This window comes from Bradysia coprophila (assembly GCF_014529535.1).
Source record: "Bradysia coprophila strain Holo2 chromosome X unlocalized genomic scaffold, BU_Bcop_v1 contig_20, whole genome shotgun sequence".
Lineage (NCBI taxonomy): Eukaryota > Metazoa > Arthropoda > Insecta > Diptera > Sciaridae > Bradysia > Bradysia coprophila.
In genome coordinates this window covers 4,459,339-4,485,263 of record NW_023503307.1, presented here as the reverse complement: position 1 = coordinate 4,485,263, position 25,925 = coordinate 4,459,339, and the positions used below count along the sequence as shown (strand labels likewise).

The 25,925-nt window shown below is 35.3% G+C and overlaps 3 protein-coding genes across 3 annotated transcripts in view; all 3 read right to left on the bottom strand.

Annotated features, from left to right (window-relative positions):
- Nucleotides 1-10,865: 10,865 nt before the first annotated feature.
- On the bottom strand, nt 10,866-13,207 carry LOC119068944. Its single transcript, XM_037172809.1, has 3 exons — nt 12,909-13,207; nt 11,332-11,535; nt 10,866-11,261 (listed from the first exon to the last, which is right to left on the bottom strand). The coding sequence occupies exons 1-3, from the start codon at nt 13,149-13,151 to the stop codon at nt 10,866-10,868; spliced, it is 843 nt and encodes a 280-aa protein (XP_037028704.1). The 5' UTR covers nt 13,152-13,207.
- An 8,432-nt stretch (nt 13,208-21,639) lies between these two features.
- LOC119068590 overlaps nt 21,640-25,925 on the bottom strand; it is a 46,471-nt gene continuing 42,185 nt past the window's right edge. The window contains exon 5 of the transcript XR_005086183.1: nt 21,640-21,687. The gene's annotated coding sequence lies outside the window, so the exon portion shown is untranslated. The remainder of the gene's footprint in view (nt 21,688-25,925) is intronic.
- LOC119068943 lies at nt 21,748-24,095 on the bottom strand. Its single transcript, XM_037172808.1, has 3 exons — nt 23,790-24,095; nt 22,214-22,417; nt 21,748-22,143 (listed from the first exon to the last, which is right to left on the bottom strand). The coding sequence occupies exons 1-3, from the start codon at nt 24,030-24,032 to the stop codon at nt 21,748-21,750; spliced, it is 843 nt and encodes a 280-aa protein (XP_037028703.1). The 5' UTR covers nt 24,033-24,095.

Genomic DNA, 25,925 nt, shown 5'->3' with positions numbered 1-25,925 from the left:
TAAACACGCACCAAGCAGTGCGTATACTCTATCTGTAGGTCTTTCCAAGGCCGACATTCGTACAACATTACAATAATTTAAAATAATTTTTTCTTGAGTTATTGTCGAAAAACTGTTTTCGGTACCCTCTGACATGTGATCACTTTCAAACACTTTTCACAGAAAACAAATTTTTTTTAGAAAAAGTGAAAGATACGTGTTTCCTAGAATTGAAAGACGAATCCAACGAGCTATCACTCATTAAAATCGGAGACGGCTTGTTCCCCAATCACCTGAAGTCTTGGCGATATGACTCTTAAAGCGCAACGAGCGATTCTCTTTTTTTTCGCATCCCAACTCTTGCTCTCGGTGATTCCATTTATTCGTCTTAACATTCGAGCTAAATCATTCGGCTGACATTGACAGAACAAAGTTTCTCTTCACATTTAACTGAATACCTTACGAAAAGACGAGCTCAGGAAAATACCATAATTTATCAAAGTGTGGTAGATAATTTGAATTGAGTCCGAAAAAAATAAAATAACCGAAACAGTTAGTTTTTTTAACATGTTCGTGTTATAATATATCGGCGCTTGTTATTCTTCCTTCTTCTGTATAAATAATAAAAAAAGAACCTTCAACTAGACAATACATCAGTTTAGTTCTCTTCAGCTTCATGTCTTAATATTTTTTTGTTGTTGAATTATTTGTTCAGTCAACTGAGTGGTATTCAAACACTACAATATAATAAAATGCTACAACCTGAAAATTGTTTTTTATCCTGTTTTCAATTCTTACGTAGTTTTTGAACAAACAAAAACAAAATGGGCGCATATTAAGCGCCGCGTAAGATATGAACATCCATGAAAGATCAACCGCACATCATTACCATTTATAAAATGTACCACAAAATCAACCCACTTTACTGAAGCATACAAAATCAAATACACTCTACAGTGTGTGGAGTATAATACCTGAGTGTATATGGAAATAATAAGAAAGAAGATAAAAAAATATTTAAAAAAACGAAAACACATCCACACATTTTTGTTACATTAAATGTTTGCTATAAAAACAACAAGATTGTTCACACATTTTTTGTTCTTCATTTGTTAGCTGTTCAGCTTAGTGTGTTAAAAAGGAATCATGATAATTATATATACGGGGCTGGACATGCGTTTTGTCGGCTTGTTTCTTTTACAACAGAAAATTATAATTAAATAGATGATTGAAAAGCAAATGAATCATCACCGAATGTTAAGTGGTTGAAATGATTTAAAATGCAAATTTGTGATAAATGCAATCTGCAATCTTTAATCTATAAATACTCATTATTATTAATAAATTTATCATTATAAATTGCACACAGCGCACACAGCGGACAATAATAATCATTATAATAACATGGAAAATTGCAATTTCCCTAATTTTTCACTTAATTTTCTCAATAATAAATTAACAAACAATATTACTTCAATTATAACAATTCTTTATTAACAACTTTACATGTTAAATAAAAATTCAGAAAAACATAACAAATAATAAGAATGTTATTGCATCGTCAGTACAATCTAAAATTAAATCAAATTCCATGACATTTAAATTTTTATTTCCGAACATTCACGCACTTAAAACCTCTTCCACTCAGCACTCTCATTGCTGCAACTTCGCAGATTTCTCTTTCGGACAAAGTCATTTCGCCACTTCCCTCAATTCCAGTTACGACGGACATTTTGCAGCCTTCGGATAAAATTAACGGAGCACAAACCGTCTGCTGATGTGAATGTTGCGCAATTCGCACACACAGATAATAAACAGTAGACCCAAAGTAGAATTCCTTTTTCACGTCATCGACAATTAAATAAAATCGAACGTCCCCTACCTTGGGTTCACATTTCACGTCAAATGCCACAAATTTTGTCTTCCATTGAGACTTTAAATTTGACATTAACGCCTCCGTTACTTTTCGCCAAACATTTTCGCCGAACAAATTCACAAATTCACAAAAGACGTTGGCAATAGAGCATAAATGCAGGGTGTATCCATTTATGCTTTATCCAACCTTTCTCTTTTATCTTATTCGAGAAATGTCCAATGTTTTTATGGCTAACATATGAGGGGCATGAGCCACACTGAGAGAATACTTCGGGAGCACCGTCAAATTGAACCACCAAGTCAGGCATCGGTCCCGATTGTTCAAGATATTCAACGAGATGATTCTTCATGTGTTTGTTGAAGCCATTTAAATTCGTCGGCTTGTTATCCAATTTCTTGCAATACGGACACTTTATGAAAAAGTTCACAATGCAACCCCTCATTTCATATTTCATTACGCCCGGTCTGGACTTGAAAAACGGGATAGACATGCTTTCCGACTGCCATCACATAGGCACGACAGCTGACGAAACAATTTCCTTTCCGCTTGGACTCATTCAGGAACTAGAATTAATTTCACTTCGTCAATGACATTAAGCTTTTAACTACTTTTTCATATTTTTACCTCTCTCAGTCATCTTCGGATGTAATGGTGCAGAATTTTGTCCGCAATCGCTGGCTGTTGCCGAAATATTCGATCGAATTGAACGGTCCAACATTTTTGACGACGACATCGACTCATCTGTTAATCACACAAATTTATCAAATCGTCAATGACTTTAAGCTGTTTCATTTTCTTACCTCTCACAGTCATTCGGTTGCAATGGTGCAGAATTTTGTCCCAAACCAATATCAGACTTAACCACGCAATTGGTATCTAATGTCGCGAAATCTGAAGTTTTTTTTTGTTATTGTCCAAGCACGTTCACTCCAAAATGCATCGTCTTCATCCGATAACCATATACAATCATCTGTGTATAACACCGATTTCACTTCAAGCTTTTAACAACTTTTTCAAATTCTTACCTATCTCAGTCATCTTCGGTTGTAATGGTGCAGAATTTTGTCCGCAATCGTTGGCTGTTGTCGTAATATTCGGTTGAATTGAACGGGTCAATATTGTAGACGACGACATCGACTCATCCAGAGCCTTTTTTAACATACAAAGTCGGAGGAAAAGTGCACCCCAGTCCCCTATCAGTGCACCACACTTTTGATAAATGCACCCCAGTGCACCCCACTTTTTATAAATCCGTCCAGTGAACTTCATTGTCACTGCCACATCGTTTCTTAAAACTTTGCGCTGCGATTCAAAATTTTCATTCGCTGTAATCCAAAAGTTTCATTATTCGAATTCACAAAGCGCACCTCGGCGCATACATCGACGATTCGATTTACAGTTATATCGAATGTCAGAAATAGAAAGTCTCATAAGAATGAGTCTCATAAGAATGAAAAAGCTAAACATTTCGAGGTGCGATTCGCCGAGCATTTAAATGCCCTGTTGAAAGCTGTTATTCGGAATTTGCCAGCGTGTAAAAAAGTGTGGATGGCAATTGTTGAATCGAAGGATTACACTCCCGCCGATCGAACCGAAGCTTCCAATTTTTTGACCACTTGGCGTTCTGATTCGTTACAGTATATTCTTACTGGACTTATGTGTGACATTACATCGATATTCACGTCGTTACAAAAAAGTTTACAAAAGTCGTACTTAATCTTGCCAGACGTGTTAACTTTACGTGATGCTGCCATCAGAAAATTGGATGTTATAGCCACCATGACAACACCTGGGGGCGAAGAAGAAAAATGTCTCCAGACTGAAAGAAAGAAAGATAATACGATACGTAGTCATTTTCAATGCAATGAGAATGAAAATTATGCTGAGCTCAGAAAGAGAATCATTTCAACCACGAAGGAATTATTATCCCGGCGTCTGAATGTGGAGGACGACGAAAACAAGTCCATTGAAACCATCAGAAAAGTGGTTACAGCTACAACTTGCAACGAATTGGTGAAAGCTTCCGTGGCTGCTTTGAAGCTTTTTTTGGATCTTGATTTTCCCAATGAAGAAAATAATATGAAAGTTCAGGAAATGGTCAACGACGTTTGTGAGTCTTGGCATGCGTTAAGTTATCTCCCAAATGTTGACACTTCGGATGAAGGTGAAGGATGCAGATACTCGCTACGTCTTCGACAAATGTTTGTGAAGAGTAAAGGTAGATTCAAATGGCTGCTGGGTGTGTTTATGGTTGCAGCACCGCATAACATGGGAACTGAACGTGTTGTATCCCATTATAATCAGATCAAAACGATTCATCGGGAGAATACTTCTGAGGAGACTATGACGAAGAGGTTAGTGATTGCTATGAACGGTGTCGGAACTGCTAATTACGATCCTCGACCAGCGGTTATCAGATTTTTACAGGCAAAAGACCGACGATTTCGAAGTTCAGATTTTGAAATATACCAAAATAGGGATTTTGTTAAAAAGTTCTTTCGAACAGAGAGCTCTATCTGAAGTTTGAGTTTTCTGGTTTGGTACCAAAAAATATTTTTTTTTTGCTTAATCAAAGAATCAAATTACATCATTTTAGTTTTAGTTTTAGTTTAGTTTTGTGAAACCTAGAAAAACGTATTTCAAGATACGATACATACAAATCAAAATGTAATTCCGTATGGTTTGTTCCGAACCAATTATCGAAATAAATGTTTCATTACAGTTGAAGAAATTTAATCAATATTACGATGAGTATCGAAATGAGGCGGTTTTAAGATTGAATTCAGTCGTGCCTGAACAACAGAAAATATATCAAATCTTTTCTGACTTCCACGGCAAATGCTCCTGGCGAGGCTCTTGGTCGAAACGTTTTGAATATACAAAGCAAAATAGCAGTTCTCTGTGCAAAAATCAAAAATTTGATCGCTCGTGGTTTTTCTCTGTCTAAAGATTTCAGTAGCCTAGGGCGGTAAAACCAATGATGCGACCCTTCAAATCACGTTAGAAACAACGACTCAAATAAAAATCATCGCGTCCGATTGAATTTGCTATCGATTATCAAATTATGCCCACCAATTACCCATACCCATGCGCACTATTAGTCCGAAATCTTCGTAGAAAATGTCTGAAATTTTAATGAAAATTGTCCGAAAAGTTCAGTGGGAGGTCTGACCTACCTTCACAGCTGTTAACGACAGTGCCGGCTTAGCCTATGTGCTAAGCCCAGGGCGCTGGGAATAAGAAATGGGGCGCTGGAAATGGTAGCTGTAATACGAAGCCCAGGGCGCTGAAGAGGTGCCGGAAACGGAAAACAAAAAATGTAAATTTTATGATAAACGTCGGCTTTTTTGTGAGGGCCCTTTCGAGAAAAAAATTGGGCCCTTCGGAAAGTTGTGCACCCCAGTGAAAAATCTTTATAAAAGGCACTGGACTCATCTGTAAATAACATAACTCCTAACAAAAAACACAAAATCGGTAAATTCAGTACCTGTCTCAGCCTCCGAATCTGTGTCGCTGTAATCGACCAAACGCTGTCTTCCAACATTCGCTTTAGCAATTACCTTGCACTTCCGTTCATTAATTTAATATAAGATCCGCCACCAACAGAAACAAATTTTCGTCCATCGTATTCCTTAATCCGACCGGAGCGTACGAACACTGTTGAATTTTGTGTTATTGGCGTCAACGCATCCTCATCCCATAGTTGAACGTTAATCTAGCATTTAAATTAATCGTAATATCTTAGTCAGTCAATGTTACTTAATGTATTCACAGTGAATATTTTCACTTGAAGTTCTAAGTTATTCATAGACTCTTCTTTCTAACCAACGCAATTCAAGCAAAAGTGGTACTCTAAATAAGATACTAAAACTTGACAGTGATACAAAATTTTACACTTTAAAAATAGTGGCGATAAAATTTCATACAAAATAGTACTGTATTTGGCAACTGTCATTAATAGCACTTTTGCTTGACGTGCGTTGATCTAACTTAATAATAGATTATGATACCAGACTATGATACTAGATTATGCTACATGCGTAACCGTACTTTTCATGTTTCAAGCACTAGTTTCGACCAAAGTAAAATCAGACGTCTCAACCGGTCTCACAAGTCCAACAAAAAATTTTCTAGTAAAGAGACGTCTCTACTGGTCTCAGAGACGGAAAAAAATATTTTCTGAAAATGAGACGTCTCAACCGGTCTCACAAGTCCAACAAAAATTATTCTAGCAAAGAGACGTCTCTACCGGTCTCAGAAACGGAAAAAAATATTTTCTGAAAATGAGACGTCTCAACCGGTCCAATACATAACTCGGGTTAAAAACATGACAAATCTCATTTTCGTGTGTTTATTGACTATTGATTACTGACAATAGCAAAAGAATGATAATTACCTTAAACTGATTGCTGTCGATAAGAACAACACTTCTACGATATCGGTTCACGTCAGTATTTACAATGTCACCAACGTTACAACAAACGCCTTCAATGTCAATGCATGATTCTATGGGCAAATTATGTACTTCAGCCAACGGCACAATATCATGGTCCACAATGTTCGGATAAATCCACTCACCAACAACATTCACGACAGTTGCATCTGTCATATTTAATTGGTATTCATGCCGGACGGTTGTAAATTTCTTGTTCGACTCATTGATCGCACAATGCGATAACTGGATGACATCGCCTTCCTATAGACGTATAAGTTTGTTCCAAATAAATAACAGTAAACTCGAACTTCGACAACAAAAACGACAACGACAGTCAAATTTCAACCAAAAAAAATTCAAAAAAGTAATTTCATCTAGTCTTGGCTAGATGTTGAAACAACATTTTTGGTCGAAATTTCACTGTGATCAGAGATGAACATAACCTAAGCTTACTTGAATTACATTGAAACATTTTTCCGCAATGCCATTATTTGCGTGCACACGGATTTCACCTGTTAAATCAAAAACATCGAAGAAAAAATAAGTTCCGTTTTTGAACTTTCTCTTGCTGGATTTTCCGTAAACTTGAACGCTGATTGTCAATTTTTTCTGTATTTATGCAAGCATAAATTGCGTCTTACAAAGGTCCAAGTGACCTTCATTTCCATTTTTCAATTTAATTTTGGGGCAAGTTTGGCACTAAGGCACCGATGGCATGGTCGTCATAATGTCGGGCGCATTCTTTCCCTGTAACTATTTCCGTTTCCATAATTTTTGTTTCTTATAGTTACAGGGGTTGTCTTCCACATCTAGTGGAATAATTTGAATTGAAACTCAATGAAATTCGAAAGTTTGCGGCGAAAAATTTGTTGCAAATGGAAACTGAAAACAACGTTGATTCTATTGCAAAATGGATTGTGCCAAGCGATCACCTGTGAAAGAAAAAAAGTTAAAAATTATTTTATGATCCTCACCAGTTCACGTCCAAAATCGGAAAGGCCGATCGAATGATTCCTTTCGTTTAGCAGAGCGTAAACGATATCCCCACTTCGTTTATGCTTTGCTAAACGATATCCCTACTTAAACGAATGTTATATTCGAAGGGTTGGACAAAAGCTTTTAGTGCTTTGCAATTGAACGCAAATCTTTTGACAAACTTCAGCAGAGACTCTCAACACATTCTCAAATACGAATCCAATTTGATTCGAATTTTAACGAAGAGTGACGAATTCTAACACAGAAGCAAAATACTAACGACACACTCTCAAATATGAATCCGATTGGATACGAGGTGTAACGAAGAGCGACAAATTCTACCACAGAATATTTTATTTGCACTAAATTATCTGGGATCAATTCACTTCCAAAACCGCCTGCCACATCAGCTAATCTTTACCAATTTTTTTACCAGCCTCCTCTCTAATTATAGAGAGGAGGCTGGTAAACATCTGAACTTGAATTTTCACAAAATGATAGTTAACGATCCTATTAGAAACGCACTACCAATATATAATTCCTATTAATCCAGTTGAATTTGCTACACAGGGCAAATATGTGATATTGCTACCCACATTATATAGCTATTCCACAACCTCCATAACTACAAATGTAATTTTTTTGGGACGGAGTAATGAAGTAATAGATTTTCTTCATTCTGTTGAAAATTCTTCGATCATGGAGCGAAATGATTGCGATCTGTTGAAGGAAAAATAGTAAATCTAGTTGAAAGATGACAATTCCATTTCTTATAGATCAAGACTACATTTAATCATCGCATCAAATCTCCGAAGATGTATTTCAACAAAAGCTCAAAGCCTATTTTAAGAAGACTTGATAATTTCTAAAGTATTTTGTAATATCAGCCACATATAGGGAGTCTGTTCCTCTTGAACAATAAATTTTTCTTAACTAATCTTTTTTTACCATCAAACTTTTTATCTAGTTTTCGAAACTGGATAGTTGAATAAGCAAAATGTTTATTTTTTTATTTAATTTATTTTTCATGAAAATTATACTCAATTATTGGTCCACATTTGACAACTACATTTTTGTTTTGCTTTGTTGAATCGATTAAAAATTTTCAAAATGTGAACAGAGTAACAAGAGATATCACGGACTATAGAGCTGACAAAAAGTTCAAAAAGTGAACATTAACCAAAGTTTAAAAAAATAGAAAAAAATCTTCAGAAGAAAATAGGTTTGAAGAAGGATACACGACGAAGTAACATACAGAAAAATATTACCAAAAGTGTCTATTTACAGCAAGTTTCTATACGAAAGAATTTCTTTGGCCATTCAACTAGGGAATGCGCGTAGCATTCTTGGAACACAACCGAAAAAAGAAAAGCTTAACGAAATTTATAACTTATAATTCCCATGTAAAATGATGTACTTTTCGATTGTTTGTAATAAAATTTGAATTTGATATTTCCCATACCCTTTACAGCCACAACCGTTGAATTTTTAAAAGATCCAACAATTTCAATTCAATTCATGCTATTCAAATATCACATGCGATATAAGTCGAGGGGCGAATATTTGTGAATATCATTGACAAAGGATTTTGAAAGACAAAATCTCTGACGATTTTCAATAATTTAATCTGGATTTTTTTTGGATAGATATTTAAGGATTTTCTTATGATTTCCAAGGATGTTTTGAGATTTAGTAAGGGTTTTCTAATTTTAAAAGGATTATTTTAGTTGTAAAGTCGGAGCATTATAATTTGATCGATTCTACTCATTTAATTCATTTTTAAATAATTGTAGTTTTCGAAGAAATCATTTCGAAAACATTACAGTATAAAAGCTTAGAAGCGTGCATTTGAACGGATTACCCGCAGGTATACCGCGAGTAAACAGCTCTAATGCGAATGTGTAAGCTTTTATACTGTTTTCGAAATGATTTCTTGAAAAACTACAATTATTTAAAAATGAATAGAATCGATCAAATTATAATGCTTCGACCTTAATAGAATTTCCTAGTTTCCCTGCCCCTCAATATAGTTAGTATACCATAAACAATGTGTCACAAGCATTATAGTGTTATACCAAAGCCTATTTTTAGGAATTAAGTTCTTAAGAGCTCAATAAAATTCTTACAAAATTCATAAATTTGTAAATTAAGATATTTTGGAATATTTTGTTAACACGTTGCCGGTTATTGTGACTTGTCAACTTTAGGCACACCGGAAAGTGCTAAGGGAGTCGAGGAATATCTCCAAATAAATTTCTAAAAATCAAAAATTTGACTTTCATGTTTTCGAAATAACTCCCAACTCCAAACATCTGGATACATTCAATTCGACCACTTATCATTCGTGCGATTAATTAATTTTTTTTCTATTTGTTTGTTCTTCTTTAAATTCATATTTTCAATATCCCCGGCAATATCACAGCTTATCCCATATATATTTCAATGATAAAATCTACTTCTTTTTAACATCACACTTTTTATCTAGTTTTTCGAAACTAGATGGTTGGATAAGCAAAATGTTTTTTTTTATTTTAGAATTTAATTTTTTTAATGAAAATTATACTCAATTACTGGTTCACATGTGACAACTACATTTTTGTTTTGCTTTGTTCAATCGATTAAAATTATTCAAAATTTGACCAGAGGAACTAGAGAATCGAAAATGTTCTATGGGCAAAGCTGCCAAATTATACAGAGGCTTTTGCATTTTCATTACTCTTGTTCGTTATTCCATCAGAAAAGCTGGCAAAAAATTCGTGAAAATTAACCAAAGTTTAAAAAAAAAAAATTTGAAGAAAATCTTCAGAAAAAACAGGTTTGAGGAACGATAGAGGACAAATTATCAAAACACATGTTTCAAAGGATTATTTTTAGTTGTAATAGGATTTTCTAGTTTCCGTGCCTCTCAATATAGTCAGTATACCATACACAATGTGTCACAAGCATTATAGTGTTATACCAAAGCCTATTTTTAGGAATTAAGTTCTTAAAAGCTCCATAAAATTCTTACAAAATTCCAAAATTTGTAAATTAAGATATTTTGGAATTTTTATGGAATTATAAAGAACTAATGCAATATGGAATTGAATTGTTTGCATTGAAATTGTTGAATCTAAAAGTTCATTCCCTGTATTTTAAATTGGGAAGTCTTAGCACTTTCTCTATCTTTATTTCTCACTCACACACTCTATTAGATACCGAAAACTTGAGCTATAATAATATGTTAATAGTACTTAATCCACTCTGCAATCGAATCACCTGATACACAGACTGTAGTTTAATATTTTTACTTGCTTAAAAAGCTTAAAACGTAAGATGAACTCAAAACTCGGCTTAGAGTCGAACATTATGCTAGGACGCGGTGCTTTTTTCTTTTTTTTACTGTTTAATAGGCAAATTTGTTTTTAACTTAAATGTTACGATTTCGTGTGCACAAAATGTTTTTTATCTGATTTAATTTGACGTTTCTTTCACATTCACTAAAAAAGAAAAATGCCCAGTAAAAAGAAGAAGAAAATCATTTTTGACAAATAAAAAAAAAGTTATCCGTTGACTCATTGACTCATCAAAAAAAAAATTAAATTCCCAAAACAATTTTATTTATTTCGTTTCTTGAATTTCATTCACCCAAATACCGAAGAACCGTGTCATATATTTCAATTGATCGTGCAATTGACGCACATTTACCCAGTCACCAATCGAATCGGTTTTAAATGGATTGTTCAAAATCTTCTCAACATCAACAATGCGTGCTGGTTGATTCTTCATACCGCTCATCTGATACAACTTATGCATGGCCGTACGAACGTCACACAAACCGTTCTGGATAATGTCCATAGCCTTGGCATACACTTTGCGAATGTTTTCGGTGGCGAAGTCGTCCTGACGGAAGTTAATCTTAAAGTTGTCCAGATTTTGGTGCATTTGATAGAAAACCACCAGCAACCGTTGTAAACGTTCATCGCAATCTTCCAGGATTGTTAGCAATTGTTGTTTCTGCAATTGAATTTCAGTCAGTTAATTTTTCATCTTCGAAAGCGACATTCTCCCATTGATTCACACTTACATCATCATCACTAGCAATATCAAACTTTCGAGCAGATTCTTCGGCCAAACGTTTCGTGTCATCGGATAAATCTTTCAAAAACTCAATATCCAAATGCTTCCCGTTCGGCAGTAAATTCGGATTGGATTGATGCTTCCATGCCTCATGATGGCTAACGATAATTTGATCCTCCATCGAATGAGGTATGTTGAAGTCAGTCAGCAGCTAAAATAAACAAAAGAAAAGAATTATTTTTAAGACATTCGTTCGGGGCTTAATTAGACAATCGGGGAAAAGAGTTATTTTGTAGGTTGGATGAGCTCTTTATTTGGAATGGACAATGTAATTTCTGGTGAGACATAACAACAGATTCGACAATCCTTTGTCCTACTATCTCATCGGCACTTTATAACGCATTAATTAATGAACATATCGCTAAAAAAATTATACATTTTGGAAAATTAATTTGCTAAACTTGCTAAGATTTTTCACATTTTCTTCGGAAAATCTTAGCATATTCTGGATTTACTTTTTCGAATTTTGGAAATTTATTTTTGAAAATTTCGGAAAATTTTCTGCAAAGTTAGCAAATCAATTTTCCAAAAAAAGGCCCCGATAAGACCTAGCCTCCACATGATGACTTCTTATCATGTGCAAATGCAATATAATAAATGAAAACGAAATAATTTCAATTGTTAAATACCGACTAACGACTAATAAATTCGAAATGATTAACATAACTGAATGACGATGAAGTGTGCAAAATATTTTTTTTTTTGAAACTGAAGAAGGTGTAAAAATTCAACTTTATCATTAAACATTCATAGTACATAGTTTCATTCATAAAAAAACTCTTTTCATTTTGCTTTCGTCAATCAATGTCAACCAATAAGTCCAACGGGAAAAAAGTACCTACTGCGACGCCGAAATTTCATTGGACAGTACCAATGAAATTACACGCTTCCTATCAGTACTAGCAAATAAATTGAAATTTTAAAAAATCGTTCAGTCACTGAGCCTTCGTATGTCAACTAGATTTTCGGATATGAAAACTTGATTTTAATTTTGATAATTTGATTTGAGGAAGTTTTATTAATCTTGAAATGAAGTAGAGGTCGATTCGAGGGATTTGACGCTTAGAACTGACAGATTGTATTTTCAGTCATTGTTTGTTCGACAAATGACAAGTGCTGCCACTACGGATAAAGTTAAAAGTTTTTATTTTTAGTTAAGTTTTTTGACAGTGCTTGCTGCGAGTGTAAGTACACGTCATACGAAGTGAGTCATCGGCTACTGTCAAACTATATCGAGTGATCATTAAATTTTATTGATATTTAACGCATTTCATCTTGAATTTCAATTTAACATTGACATGAGCTGAAGACGCTCTACTGGCGTGAAATAAGCATTAATCGTGAAAAAAAACCCTCTATTTTGAGGTTAGGAAATACAAATATGACTGAAAATACAACCATTGATCAAATCCGAACATTCAATGTCAGGATACAAAGGCAATTTTCTACAAGTTCTTCATAATTTTTACGGAAGTCTTAAGGCTGTAATAAGCGAAATAAAATGGAAATAAAATTTTTACTTACGAAATTCTTCAAATATCCTGTTTTAAAATCGGACAGTCCCGTTCTCGCCGAACTTTCAATCTTTCCCGGATAGAACTTTACATCTCTGATGTTCTCCAATGCATACTGTAGTCGACTGTTGGTTGGATCTGATCCCGAAAGCTGTGATTCGAATCCGCACGGATTGCTGAGAAACAGCTTCAACGTGCCTAGCAACCTGGGATGTTTGTTGTGTTCCGATGATGTGTGGACTGGCATCGCCATTATCGCTGTAGGTTGAAAATGATGCGATGTTAAGATCCAAATGCAGAAAAATGCTAGGAGATGTTTGTCGCGTTCTGGAAAAAAATTGAAATTAGTCATTTTGGTAAAACTTTGTTGTTGTTGTTTTTTGCGCTGAGACAGTGATGATCTTCGTTTAACTTGTAAGATTCGATTTCCTCATATATTCGACTTTCGTAATAAATAAATAAAAAAGCGCAGATCGTGAAGCAAGACAATACAAAGTCTGTTTCAATTAAGAGCATGAAATTATTAATTTTTTTTGCAAAAGATACAGTTTCTTGTTTCTAGAATTAGTTGAATAAAATCAGCTCAGAAGGTCGTTGATATTAAAACTAACACTTTTTCTTAATGAAGAAATCTTAAAACGACGCGCGTATCGATATTGATTGAATATTTCCTAAACGCCAATAGCTTGACTATAAAAGAGTCCTAAGAGGACGCACGTATCATCCAAAATACGTTCCCTCGAAATTAATAGTCTAACTAGCGGCGTCGAAAACAAAGCTTTAAAAAAATCTTAAAAGTCTCGCGTGTCATTTAAAACACATATTCGCGAAATAAAAAACTCTTCGGCAAACAAACGCTCAAATTAATTAAAGGTTGAAATTTAATTCAGAAAACTTCTTTAAAGAAAAAAGATTTTTAAAATTGATTAGATCGCTAAGCTCTGTCTGATCGACACGACAACCTAGATAATAATGCGACTACCTCAGTCAAAATCTTATCATGTCGTCTTTCCAGCACGCTTACTTTGACTAAACTTAACGAAACTTTTTAACGAACTCTGTTGGCAATTTTTCGTACTTCACAATGTCGACCGTTTTTCGCCATCTTCATTGAAAAGTTGATCAAAGTCAAGAGTCGAGGATGTAATTGAAAATTCTGAATTTATGAATTTTGAATTAAATATAAGTTCAAGAGCTCGTACAAGAACTCTATTTTATCATTGACATTAACTATTGTGGCTCAGTTAATCCTGTCAAAGTTAACTTTGAGGTTTCATTCTTCACGGCCCATCTTGATCGAGAATAATTAACTTGTTAGTGAAAGTTGTCATTAAAGATATGAATTAGTTTGGATTTTAGTATTTATCAAAAATAGTTAGATTTCGTACGACAAATCGTGTATAAATAGTGAAATGAAATAAAATAAATTTGGTTTGCATCGCCATTGACATAATTTAGTTTCATTAACTCAATGCGTTCACTTTGCGACGAAAAATAGTTTTTTTGAACGAGCTCTAACAAACGGAACTTAATTTATATTTCAGCTAGTTTGCATTGTCATGAAACTTGGATTTGATTTAATCACAAAGGGAGGTAGTTCACTTTTATGCCGCTGGTACGCCATGTACGCCATACAGAAGATTTAGCAGCAAATGCAAGTTTGACATTTGTTGACCATGCGAAAGGAGAAATTTTTGGTTAATTTGCATTGTTATCTAAATCAGCAGTAAAACTTTATAAAAACTACGCGACGTATACGTGAGTTTGACACTTGCTGAGTTGGAAGAAAGTGACAGATGAAAGCTCTTTTTATGTTTTTTGCTTCGTCTCTTGAGAGTTGGACATTCCATGAATTTTGTATTATTATCAAAAAACTAATTAACTGAAATTGTTAATTCAATTCAACGTAAATAGTCGGAACATGAATTTAGCTAGTTAACCGGCAGCATCTTGTTGATGTAGAAAAATTAGGGAAAATTATTTCAAAAGGCAAGCAGCGGCACAGTCGATACATTGGATCTAAAGGACATTTTGGAATTCGTAATATTCTTCATTTCGAAAATTGCAACCTTGTCCACTCAAATTAAAAATATTTCATTATTACCAATTTGAAATTGGCAATTTTACATCTAAATAATTATGTTTATGCGAGTCAGGAAAACCACAACATCGTACATACATTAACACCAACGAGCTTGAAGTGCGTTGTTAACACACAAAGTAAATTATGAGAATTTAGTGTTGTCGTAAGAGAAAAGATGTGATTTTGGTGATCCTGCGACGAAATATTTCGTATGTTGCTATGTGCACGAGCAGTTAGTCAAATTTCGTATCTATGGCACGCAAATATAGATTCAACATACAGCTCTAATTGTTTTCAATGAATTGTAAATTATGTACGTTGAGCCAATATTCACAACTAACTAATTACTTATTATCATCATACATACAATAACGGTAAAAGAAATGGTATTGGATCGCAGAGGCCAGCAATAGTTGTAAATAGAAAACTGAAGGATAAACAAAGAATTGCTAGCCGATACGAGGAGAAAACGGCTGGGTAGATGCTTCCTCCTGTAAATCAATAAATGTAACAACTTGCAAATTGACGTCCAAAACGGGTAAATAGGTAACTGATTTCCCTAGCCTATTTTTGGAATTAAATTCTTGAAAATACATGTAATGAAATCAACACTTTTTAAAGAATATTATAAAGAATTTTCAAGAGTTTCATTCCAAAAATAGGCTAAACTGATTGCACACGAGTTTCTTCTTCAAACAATTAGCCAATACTAACAATCAGCTATGTCAAAGATCTACTTAATACTAGGGTTTATGAATCTGCTAATGTGAATCGTGATATGAACTAGACAACTCATGATCTGGAATTATTACGGACTGATGAATCAGTACTCATTTTTAATAAATCGCAGAGCGTCGATTTCGAGTAGAAACTCGAAACTCTAGCAATAAATTGCAATTGCAATAATTAGCAATAAAACGATATTTGCTGACGTACGTACATATCATCAAGTTTTTTAAGTTTTTCCTGGGACCACAGCCCTGCGATTAGACCGTTAGTCATGCACGGATAATTGACATTGTGGTACTGAACAACGTGACCATACTCGATACATATTTTTATCTGGTATACTAACGTGTAGAGATCTCGAGGTATCGAGGTTGTGATTTCGATTTCAACTAGTGGATAACCTCAACAGGTTTGAATTTCGCATGAATGAATCGTTTGGGCAAGTCAGTGTAATATATACTGGATACTTTCGGTGTTCAATTCGTATATGGAGTGCCAAGTCTCTCAAAAGAGCGGTTAAGGTAGCTAGTGACGAACCTGCATGAACTAAAATACCTCGACAAACTATCGGCTAGCCAGAAGAGTTTGTTGATATATAGCAACTAGCTCGATTGGGATAGAGGACTTGCATCGAGCTGATACAGCCTGAGTTTTATTGTAGGGTGTCGGTCGCCTGTGCATTAAAACTGCTGCTTTATCTTTTTTCTTTGGTTTATAGATATTTTATTTGTCTACATTAATTTAAATTGTGCAACATTTTCATTACAATCAGACCAAGTACAATGTTACTTTTATATTACAACTGTTTGTTTGTTTAGTTTCTATCATTTTAATTTTAAATATATTTGATCTTGTCATCAGTTCGACTTAAATAATTACGCGAATTTTATAATCATGTAAATAATAAATAACGACGTTGTTATGTGTCGAAATGTCGAAATGTTTGAAACGGTATTAGCATCGTCATTTTCAAACGTTTTCAAATATGATGCGCAATTTCCTCTCTGAATTTCTATTGAATATTGTTGTATCAAGATATTTGTCGAGCGCTTTCCTCCAGTTTTTTGTTGCAACAGTTTTCCGGTTTGTAACAATTTGCTAAATTAATAAAATTCTTTCGTTTTCTATAATATAGATTCATGTGTTTAACACATAAATAATTCTTAATAATTAAAAATAGAAAATAAATAATTTGAAGACGTGAAAAACGGCGACAATTATAATGACAGAATGAGCTTCTTTTAAATGACAAATATAATTTAATTTACAAACAAAAAATCTTTTTAATATTTTTTCTTTCTTTCAGATAGTTTAAAAGTGTTTTTTGCGTTTTTTTTAAATAAATATTTACAATATCAGGAGGTCATACAATCAAAATAGGAGGTCCACAATATCTTTAAAAAATTATATTTTCGTATTTCCTACAATGCTGGCGGAATTTTTTTTCAATAATTTCCATCAATATGCAATATGTTTAAGTTTAAATGACTGCATTTCAAAAAAATGCATTCATTCATAACAATCAATTTTTCTTTCTTCAATCGAAAAGTCTCAATGTTTTACAGCTTTGGAGCGCTTTTACTGCACGACTTGAAGAGAAATAAAAGATTTCATCAAATATTCATATACTTTGACGTTCAAATATTTCACATTTTTGAATTCATTAGAAGAGATTGCCTGGTGGTGGTAGTAGTTTAAGGCTTTTCTGACATTTCACATTAGATTTATCAGTTTGGGACGATCATTTAAGATCTCGAAACACAGATCTGTTGATCCTTTGTTTCCATTCCCGGTCATCATGTAAATCATGGTAGCCTTCCTGTTGCCGATAGGAACCTGTCTAAGATGTCAGGTCCTATTGCAGCAATTTCCGAAGGAACCACCTCGTAGTCTCCGAGCATCCTGCGTCTTAGTTGAAGAAATTTGGGGCAGTCACATATCAAGTGTGCACCCGTTTCTTCTTCTAGGTCGCAGGAACATCTCGGAGTGTCCGAAAGCCTCAACTTATTCATGTGCCGATTCAGCCCGCAATGTCCCGTAATCGCTCCTACTACTCTTCTGATGCGATTTCGGTCCATTTTGAGCAAATCTTTGGCCCATTTTTTGTTAGGCTTAGGGAAGAAGCATTTCGTATGAACGCCTCCGTTATACGCTTCCCAGCGTTCTGCGTGTTTACGCTTAACCCAGTCTTCCAGTGCTCTTTTACACTCTGACTGGGGAATCGGAAGGTACGGTTCTGGCCCGTTTGCCTGAGTCGCCGAGCCTTCTTTGGCCAGCTTATCTGCTTCCTCATTTCCCTCCACGCCGGAATGTCCTGGTACCCAGACCAAATTGATCCGATTGCTCAGACCAAGAAGGTTCAGGTATTCCTTACATTCCTTCACCAGCTTGGAGGTGACTACGGGCGATACGAGTGCCTTGATCATTCCTATATTGTCAAGACATATAAGGACCTCTTCGCCTTGCGTCCCTATAGGCAGAGTTTCATGTGCTCCCATGAGTGCCGCATAAAGCTCCGCCTGAGGTACGCTGGCGATCTCTCCCAGGTGGAAGGAATTGCCTAGCCCCGTTTCGGGGCATACACTCCAGCTCCTGTTCCATTTGGAGTTTTCGAACCGTCAGTGAATCTGACTTTACTTCCCCTTGATAGGCCAGTAGGCCAGCCGTTAAGCCAGTCTGCTCTGCCTAAGAAGGTAGCGTCGAATCGCTTCGTGAAGTCAATCACCGGTGTCATCCGGTCTCTGGGCATACCGAAAACTGGGCTTTCTACCACGCCACATATTTTCCCATGCCCTGCCCGGAAGTTAGAAGTCCACAAGCCATTTTGCACCAACCGATCCGCCGTGGCGAAGGCTCTAGCCTGAATTATCAGGTCGAGCGGTGGTACATTCAGCAGTGTCTCCATGGCCGCGGTAGCTGTGGTCTTCATAGCTCCAGTTATGCAAATGCACACTAGCCTTTGAATTTCCCCTAGCTCTTTCCGCGCTCTCTCTATGTCTAGTCTCGGCCACCACACCACCGACCCATGACATATCATGGGTCTGATGACGGCCTCATAGAGCCACAGAATAGCCTTCGACGGCAGACCCCAATTCCTCCCGAAGGAGTTCTTACAGATCCAAAAAGCCGTCAAAGCCTTCTGCGTTTTGTCCTTGACGTGAGCAATCCAGTTAAGTTTGCTATCAAGCGTCACTCCCAGGTATTTAACCTGGGGCGAGAGTTCCACGTTGACGTCGAATAGCCTGATCCTACCCACAAGTTCCGATCCAGTGCGTCTTCTGCTGAAGAGCACCAGGTCGGTCTTTCTAGGATTCACTCTCAGGCCCTTCTCGTGGCACCACTTTTCCACAATCTTCAACGCAGCCCTCACACGGTCTCCCAATGTACTCTCAAACTTTCCCCTGATCAAAATCGTCAGGTCATCCGAGTACCCTTGAGCGTAGATTCCCTCATCATTCAACTTTTTGATGAGGGAGTCTATTACAAGACACCAGAGTATTGGTGATAGTATGCCTCCTTGAGGGCATCCTTTCGCTACCCAGAGATTGGTCTTATGACCACACACGTGTGATTCAACGGTTCTGTCTCTGAGCATAGCGCTCACCCATCTCACTATCACCCTTCCCGCTCCTCTCTCAACCAACGCTTGGCGAATGACATCAAAACTGGTGTTGTCAAAGGCCCCTTCGATGTCCATAAAACATCCCAAGGCCACTTCTCCCACCAGCAGTGATTGCTCCACCTTCGCTACCAGCTTATGCAGGGCTGAATCAGTGGACTTGCCTGCTTGGTACGCATGTTGGTTGAAATGAAGCGGAAACTCCGCCAGAATTTCATCCCTGATGTAGAAATCTATCAGCCTTTCCAAAGTCTTCATAACAAACGACGAAAGGCTGATCGGTCTGAAATCCTTAGCCGTGCAGTGAGATGGTTTTCCCGGTTTCGGGATGAAAGTTACTTTCACCTTTTCCCATTTGGTCGGTATGTGACCAAGGGCTAAGGAGCTTCGTAATACCTCACATAGCGGTTTCAACAGTATCTCTCCACTTTCTTTTAAAAGAGCCGGAAAGATGCCGTCATCACCCGCCGACTTGAACGGTTTGAACTTGCCTATAGCCCATCTTAGTCCTTCCATAGTGACAATTCGCCTAGTCAAGGCCCAGTCCTCCTCCGTTGGAGGGAAGATATCTGGTGTTTCAACTTCGGCTTTATCGCCTCCACAGCCAGGAAAGTGAGCCTCTAGCAAGTGCTTGGCCGTTTCTTCACCACTACCAGTAAAGCTGCCATCAGGCCTCCGTAACGAGCTTGGCAGTAGCTTAGAGTCCTTAGCGAGAATTTTGTGGATCCTGGCATAATCTGGAACATATTCCATTTCACATTAAGCTGGCTTTAGTCTGCTCAATATGTGTTGGAATTGCGCTGATCTGATCGGAAAAGAAAATTGAGTCGTACCTCAGGAGGGTCCACCACATTTTACTTAAAGAATTTAAACAATTAAATTTAAGGAAAAGAGTGGTAAGCATGGTCTGATCTCATAAAATTATAACTTCTAACGTTGTATGCGATTTAATTTCAATTCATTACACATGAAATATCAATAGGCTCATGTGAGGTTGATAGAATGAGTACGATAAATTGGATTGTCGTTGCTTTACAACGTTTGGATGGAAGTAATAAATCCCGAATTGTATTGTCAATTCTAATGTCTCCGAGGTGGTTGCTGATTGTTAAAATATTTTGTTAACACGTTGCCGGTTATTGTGACTTGTCAACTTTAGGCACACCGGAAAGTGCTAAGGGAGTCGAGGAATATCTCCAAATAAATTTCTAAAAATCAAAAATTTGACTTTCATGTTTTCGAAATAACTCCCAACTCCAAACATCTGGATACATTCAATTCGACCACTTATCATTCGTGCGATTAATTAATTTTTTTTCTATTTGTTTGTTCTTCTTTAAATTCATATTTTCAATATCCCCGGCAATATCACAGCTTATCCCATATATATTTCAATGATAAAATCTACTTCTTTTTAACATCACACTTTTTATCTTGTTTTTCGAAACTAGATGGTTGGATAAGCAAAATGTTTTTTTTTATTTTAGAATTTAATTTTTTTAATGAAAATTATACTCAATTACTGGTTCACATGTGACAACTACATTTTTGTTTTGCTTTGTTCAATCGATTAAAATTATTCAAAATTTGACCAGAGGAACAAAGAATCGAAAATTTTCTATGGGCAAAGCTGCCAAATTATACAGAGGCTTTTGCATTTTCATTACTCTTGTTCGTTATTCCATCAGAAAAGCTGGCAAAAAATTCGTGAAAATTAACCAAAGTTAAAAAAAAAAAATTGAAGAAAATCTTCAGAAAAAACAGGTTTGAGGAACGATAGAGGACAAATTATCAAAACACATGTTTCAAAGGATTATTTTTAGTTGTAATAGGATTTTCTAGTTTCCGTGCCTCTCAATATAGTCAGTATACCATACACAATGTGTCACAAGCATTAAAGCATTATAGTGTATTGCATTGAAATTGTTGAATCTAAAAGTTCATTCCCTGTATTTTAAATTGGGAAGTCTTAGCACTTTCTCTATCTTTATTTCTCACTCACACACTCTATTAGATACCGAAAACTTGAGCTATAATAATATGTTAATAGTACTTAATCCACTCTGCAATCGAATCACCTGATACACAGACTGTAGTTTAATATTTTTACTTGCTTAAAAAGCTTAAAACGTAAGATGAACTCAGATGAGCTTAGAGTCGAACATTATGCTAGGACGCGGTGCTTTTTTCTTTTTTTTACTGTTTAACAGGCAAATTTGTTTTTAACTTAAATGTTACGATTTCGTGTGCACAAAATGTTTTTTATCTGATTTAATTTGACGTTTCTTTCACATTCACTAAAAAAGAAAAATGCCCAGTAAAAAGAAGAAGAAAATCATTTTTGACAAATAAAAAAAAAGTTATCCGTTGACTTATTGACTCATCAAAAAAAAAATTAAATTCCCAAAACAATTTTATTTATTTCGTTTCTTGAATTTCATTCACCCAAATACCGAAGAACCGTGTCATATATTTCAATTGATCGTGCAATTGACGCACATTTACCCAGTCACCAATCGAATCGGTTTTAAATGGATTGTTCAAAATCTTCTCAACATCAACAATGCGTGCTGGTTGATTCTTCATACCGCTCATCTGATACAACTTATGCATGGCCGTACGAACGTCACACAAACCGTTCTGGATAATGTCCATAGCCTTGGCATACACTTTGCGAATGTTTTCGGTGGCGAAGTCGTCCTGACGGAAGTTAATCTTAAAGTTGTCCAGATTTTGGTGCATTTGATAGAAAACCACCAGCAACCGTTGTAAACGTTCATCGCAATCTTCCAGGATTGTTAGCAATTGTTGTTTCTGCAATTGAATTTCAGTCAGTTAATTTTTCATCTTCGAAAGCGACATTCTCCCATTGATTCACACTTACATCATCATCACTAGCAATATCAAACTTTCGAGCAGATTCTTCGGCCAAACGTTTCGTGTCATCGGATAAATCTTTCAAAAACTCAATATCCAAATGCTTCCCGTTCGGCAGTAAATTCGGATTGGATTGATGCTTCCATGCCTCATGATGGCTAACGATAATTTGATCCTCCATCGAATGAGGTATGTTGAAGTCAGTCAGCAGCTAAAATAAACAAAAGAAAAGAATTATTTTTAAGACATTCGTTCGGGGCTTAATTAGACAATCGGGGAAAAGAGTTATTTTGTAGGTTGGATGAGCTCTTTATTTGGAATGGACAATGTAATTTCTGGTGAGACATAACAACAGATTCGACAATCCTTTGTCCTACTATCTCATCGGCACTTTATAACGCATTAATTAATGAACATATCGCTAAAAAAATGATAAATTTTGGAAAATTAATTTGCTACACTTGCTAAGATTTTTCACATTTTCTTCGGAAAATCTTAGCATATTCTGGATTTACTTTTTCGAATTTTGGAAATTTATTTTTGAAAATTTCGGAAAATTTTCTGCAAAGTTAGCAAATCAATTTTCCAAAAAAAGGCCCCGATAAGACCTAGCCTCCACATGATGACTTCTTATCATGTGCAAATGCAATATAATAAATGAAAACGAAATAATTTCAATTGTTAAATACCGACTAACGACTAATAAATTCGAAATGATTAACATAACTGAATGACGATGAAGTGTGCAAAATATTTTTTTTTTGAAACTGAAGAAGGTGTAAAAATTCAACTTTATCATTAAACATTCATAGTACATAGTTTCATTCATAAAAAAACTCTTTTCATTTTGCTTTCGTCAATCAATGTCAACCAATAAGTCCAACGGGAAAAAAGTACCTACTGCGACGCCGAAATTTCATTGGACAGTACCAATGAAATTACACGCTTCCTATCAGTACTAGCAAATAAATTGAAATTTTAAAAAATCGTTCAGTCACTGAGCCTTCGTATGTCAACTAGATTTTCGGATATGAAAACTTGATTTTAATTTTGATAATTTGATTTGAGGAAGTTTTATTAATCTTGAAATGAAGTAGAGGTCGATTCGAGGGATTTGACGCTTAGAACTGACAGATTGTATTTTCAGTCATTGTTTGTTCGACAAATGACAAGTGCTGCCACTACGGATAAAGTTAAAAGTTTTTATTTTTAGTTAAGTTTTTTGACAGTGCTTGCTGCGAGTGTAAGTACACGTCATACGAAGTGAGTCATCGGCTACTGTCAAACTATATCGAGTGATCATTAAATTTTATTGATATTTAACGCATTTCATCTTGAATTTCAATTTAACATTGACATGAGCTGAAGACGCTCTACTGGCGTGAAATAAGCATTAATCGTGAAAAAAAAACCTCTATTTTGAGGTTAGGAAATACAAATATGACTGAAAATACAACCATTGATCAAATCCGAACATTCAATGTCAGGATACAAAGGCAATTTTCTACAAGTTCTTCATAATTTTTACGGAAGTCTTAAGGCTGTAATAAGCGAAATAAAATGGAAATAAAATTTTTACTTACGAAATTCTTCAAATATCCTGTTTTAAAATCGGACAGTCCCGTTCTCGCCGAACTTTCAATCTTTCCCGGATAGAACTTTACATCTCTGATGTTCTCCAATGCATACTGTAGTCGACTGTTGGTTGGATCTGATCCCGAAAGCTGTGATTCGAATCCGCACGGATTGCTGAGAAACAGCTTCAACGTGCCTAGCGACTTGGGATGTTTGTTGTGTTCCGATGATGTGTGAACTGGCATCGCCATTATCGCTGTAGGTTGAAAATGATGCGATGTTATGATCCAAATGCAGAAAAATGCTAGGAGATATTTGTTGCGTTCTGGAAAAAAATTGAAATTAGTCATGTTGGTAAAACTTTGTTGTTGTTGTTTTTTGCGCTGAGACAGTGATGATCTTCGTTTAATTTGTAAGATTCGATTTCCTCATATATTCGACTTTCGTAATAAATAAATAAAAAAGCGCAGATCGTGAAGTAAGACAAAACAAAGTCTGTTTCAATTAAGAGCATGAAATTATTAATTTTTTTTGCAAAAGATACAGTTTCTTGTTTCTAAAATTAGTTGAATAAAATCAGCTCAGAAGGTCGTTGATATTAAAACTAACACTTTTCTTAATGAAGAAATCTTAAAACAACGCGCGTATCGATATTGATTGAATATTTCCTAAACGCCAATAGCTTGACTATAAAAGAGTCCTAAGAGGACGCACGTATCATCCAAAATACGTTCCCTCTAAATTAACAGTCTAACTAGCGGCGGCGAAAACAAAGCTTTAAAAAAATCTTAAAAGTCTCGCGTGTCATTTAAAACACATATTCGCGAAATCAAAAACTCTTCGGCAAACAAACGCTCAAATTAATTAAAGGTTGAAATTTAATTCAGAAAACTTCTTTAAAGAAAAAAGATTTTTAAAATTGATTAGATCGCTAAGCTCTGTCTGATCGACACGACAACCTAGATAATAATGCGACTACCTCAGTCAAAATCTTATCATGTCGTCTTTCCAGCACGCTTACTTTGACTAAACTTAACGAAACTTTTTAACGAACTCTGTTGGCAATTTTTCGTACTTCACAATGTCGACCGTTTTTCGCCATCTTCATTGAAAAGTTGATTAAAGTCAAGGGTCGAGGATGTAATTGAAAATTCTCAATATACGAATTTTGAATTAAATATAAGTTCAAGAGCTCGTACAAGCTAATCCTGTCAAAGTTAACTTTGAGGTTTCATTCTTCACGGCCCATTTTGATCGAAAATAATTAACTTGTTCGTGAAAGTTGTCATTAAAGATATGAATTAGTTTGGATTTTAGTATTTATCAAAAATAGTTAGATTTCGAACGACAAATCGTGTATAAATAGTGAAATGAAATAAAATGAATTTGGTTTGGATCGCCATTGACAGAATTTAGTTTCATTAACTCAATGCGTTCACTTTGCGACGAAAAATAGTTTCTTTGTAGGGATGGGAGACGTTCAAAATTATCGATAATATCAATCGAAAGAAATTATCGATATTCGATTAATCATATCGTTATCGATAATTTAATAACTATCGATAATTATCAAAATATCGAAATTCGATAAATATCAAAATATCGATATTTTGATATTCATCTGAAAATCCATGACAATATACCGATGTATCGAGAAATATCGGATTTTCGGACCGAAATATCGATATATCGAATTATCGATATCTTGATAATTATCAAAATATCAATAATTATCGATTATCGATATTTTTTTGATAATTTTCGATAAAAAAAGACGATAATTATCGATTATTGATAATCGATAATTATCGATAAACATTATCATTATCGCCCATGCCTATTTCTTTGGACGAGCTCTAACAAACGGAGCTTGATTTATATTTCAACTAGTTTGCATAGGTTTGTTCCAAATAGCTGTAAAGACGAACTTTGACAACCCAAACCACGATGATTTGATCCATAGCAACGTCGCCTACGAGATGTTTCATACAAATATGGCAACGTCGCCTACGTGATTTACACACAAATATTATTGAGGTTATGGTTCTATGGATCAAATTTGACAATTCATACAGCCTTGGAACAAAACTATTGTCATGAAACTTGGATTTGATTTTCACAAAAGGAGGTAGTACACTTTTATC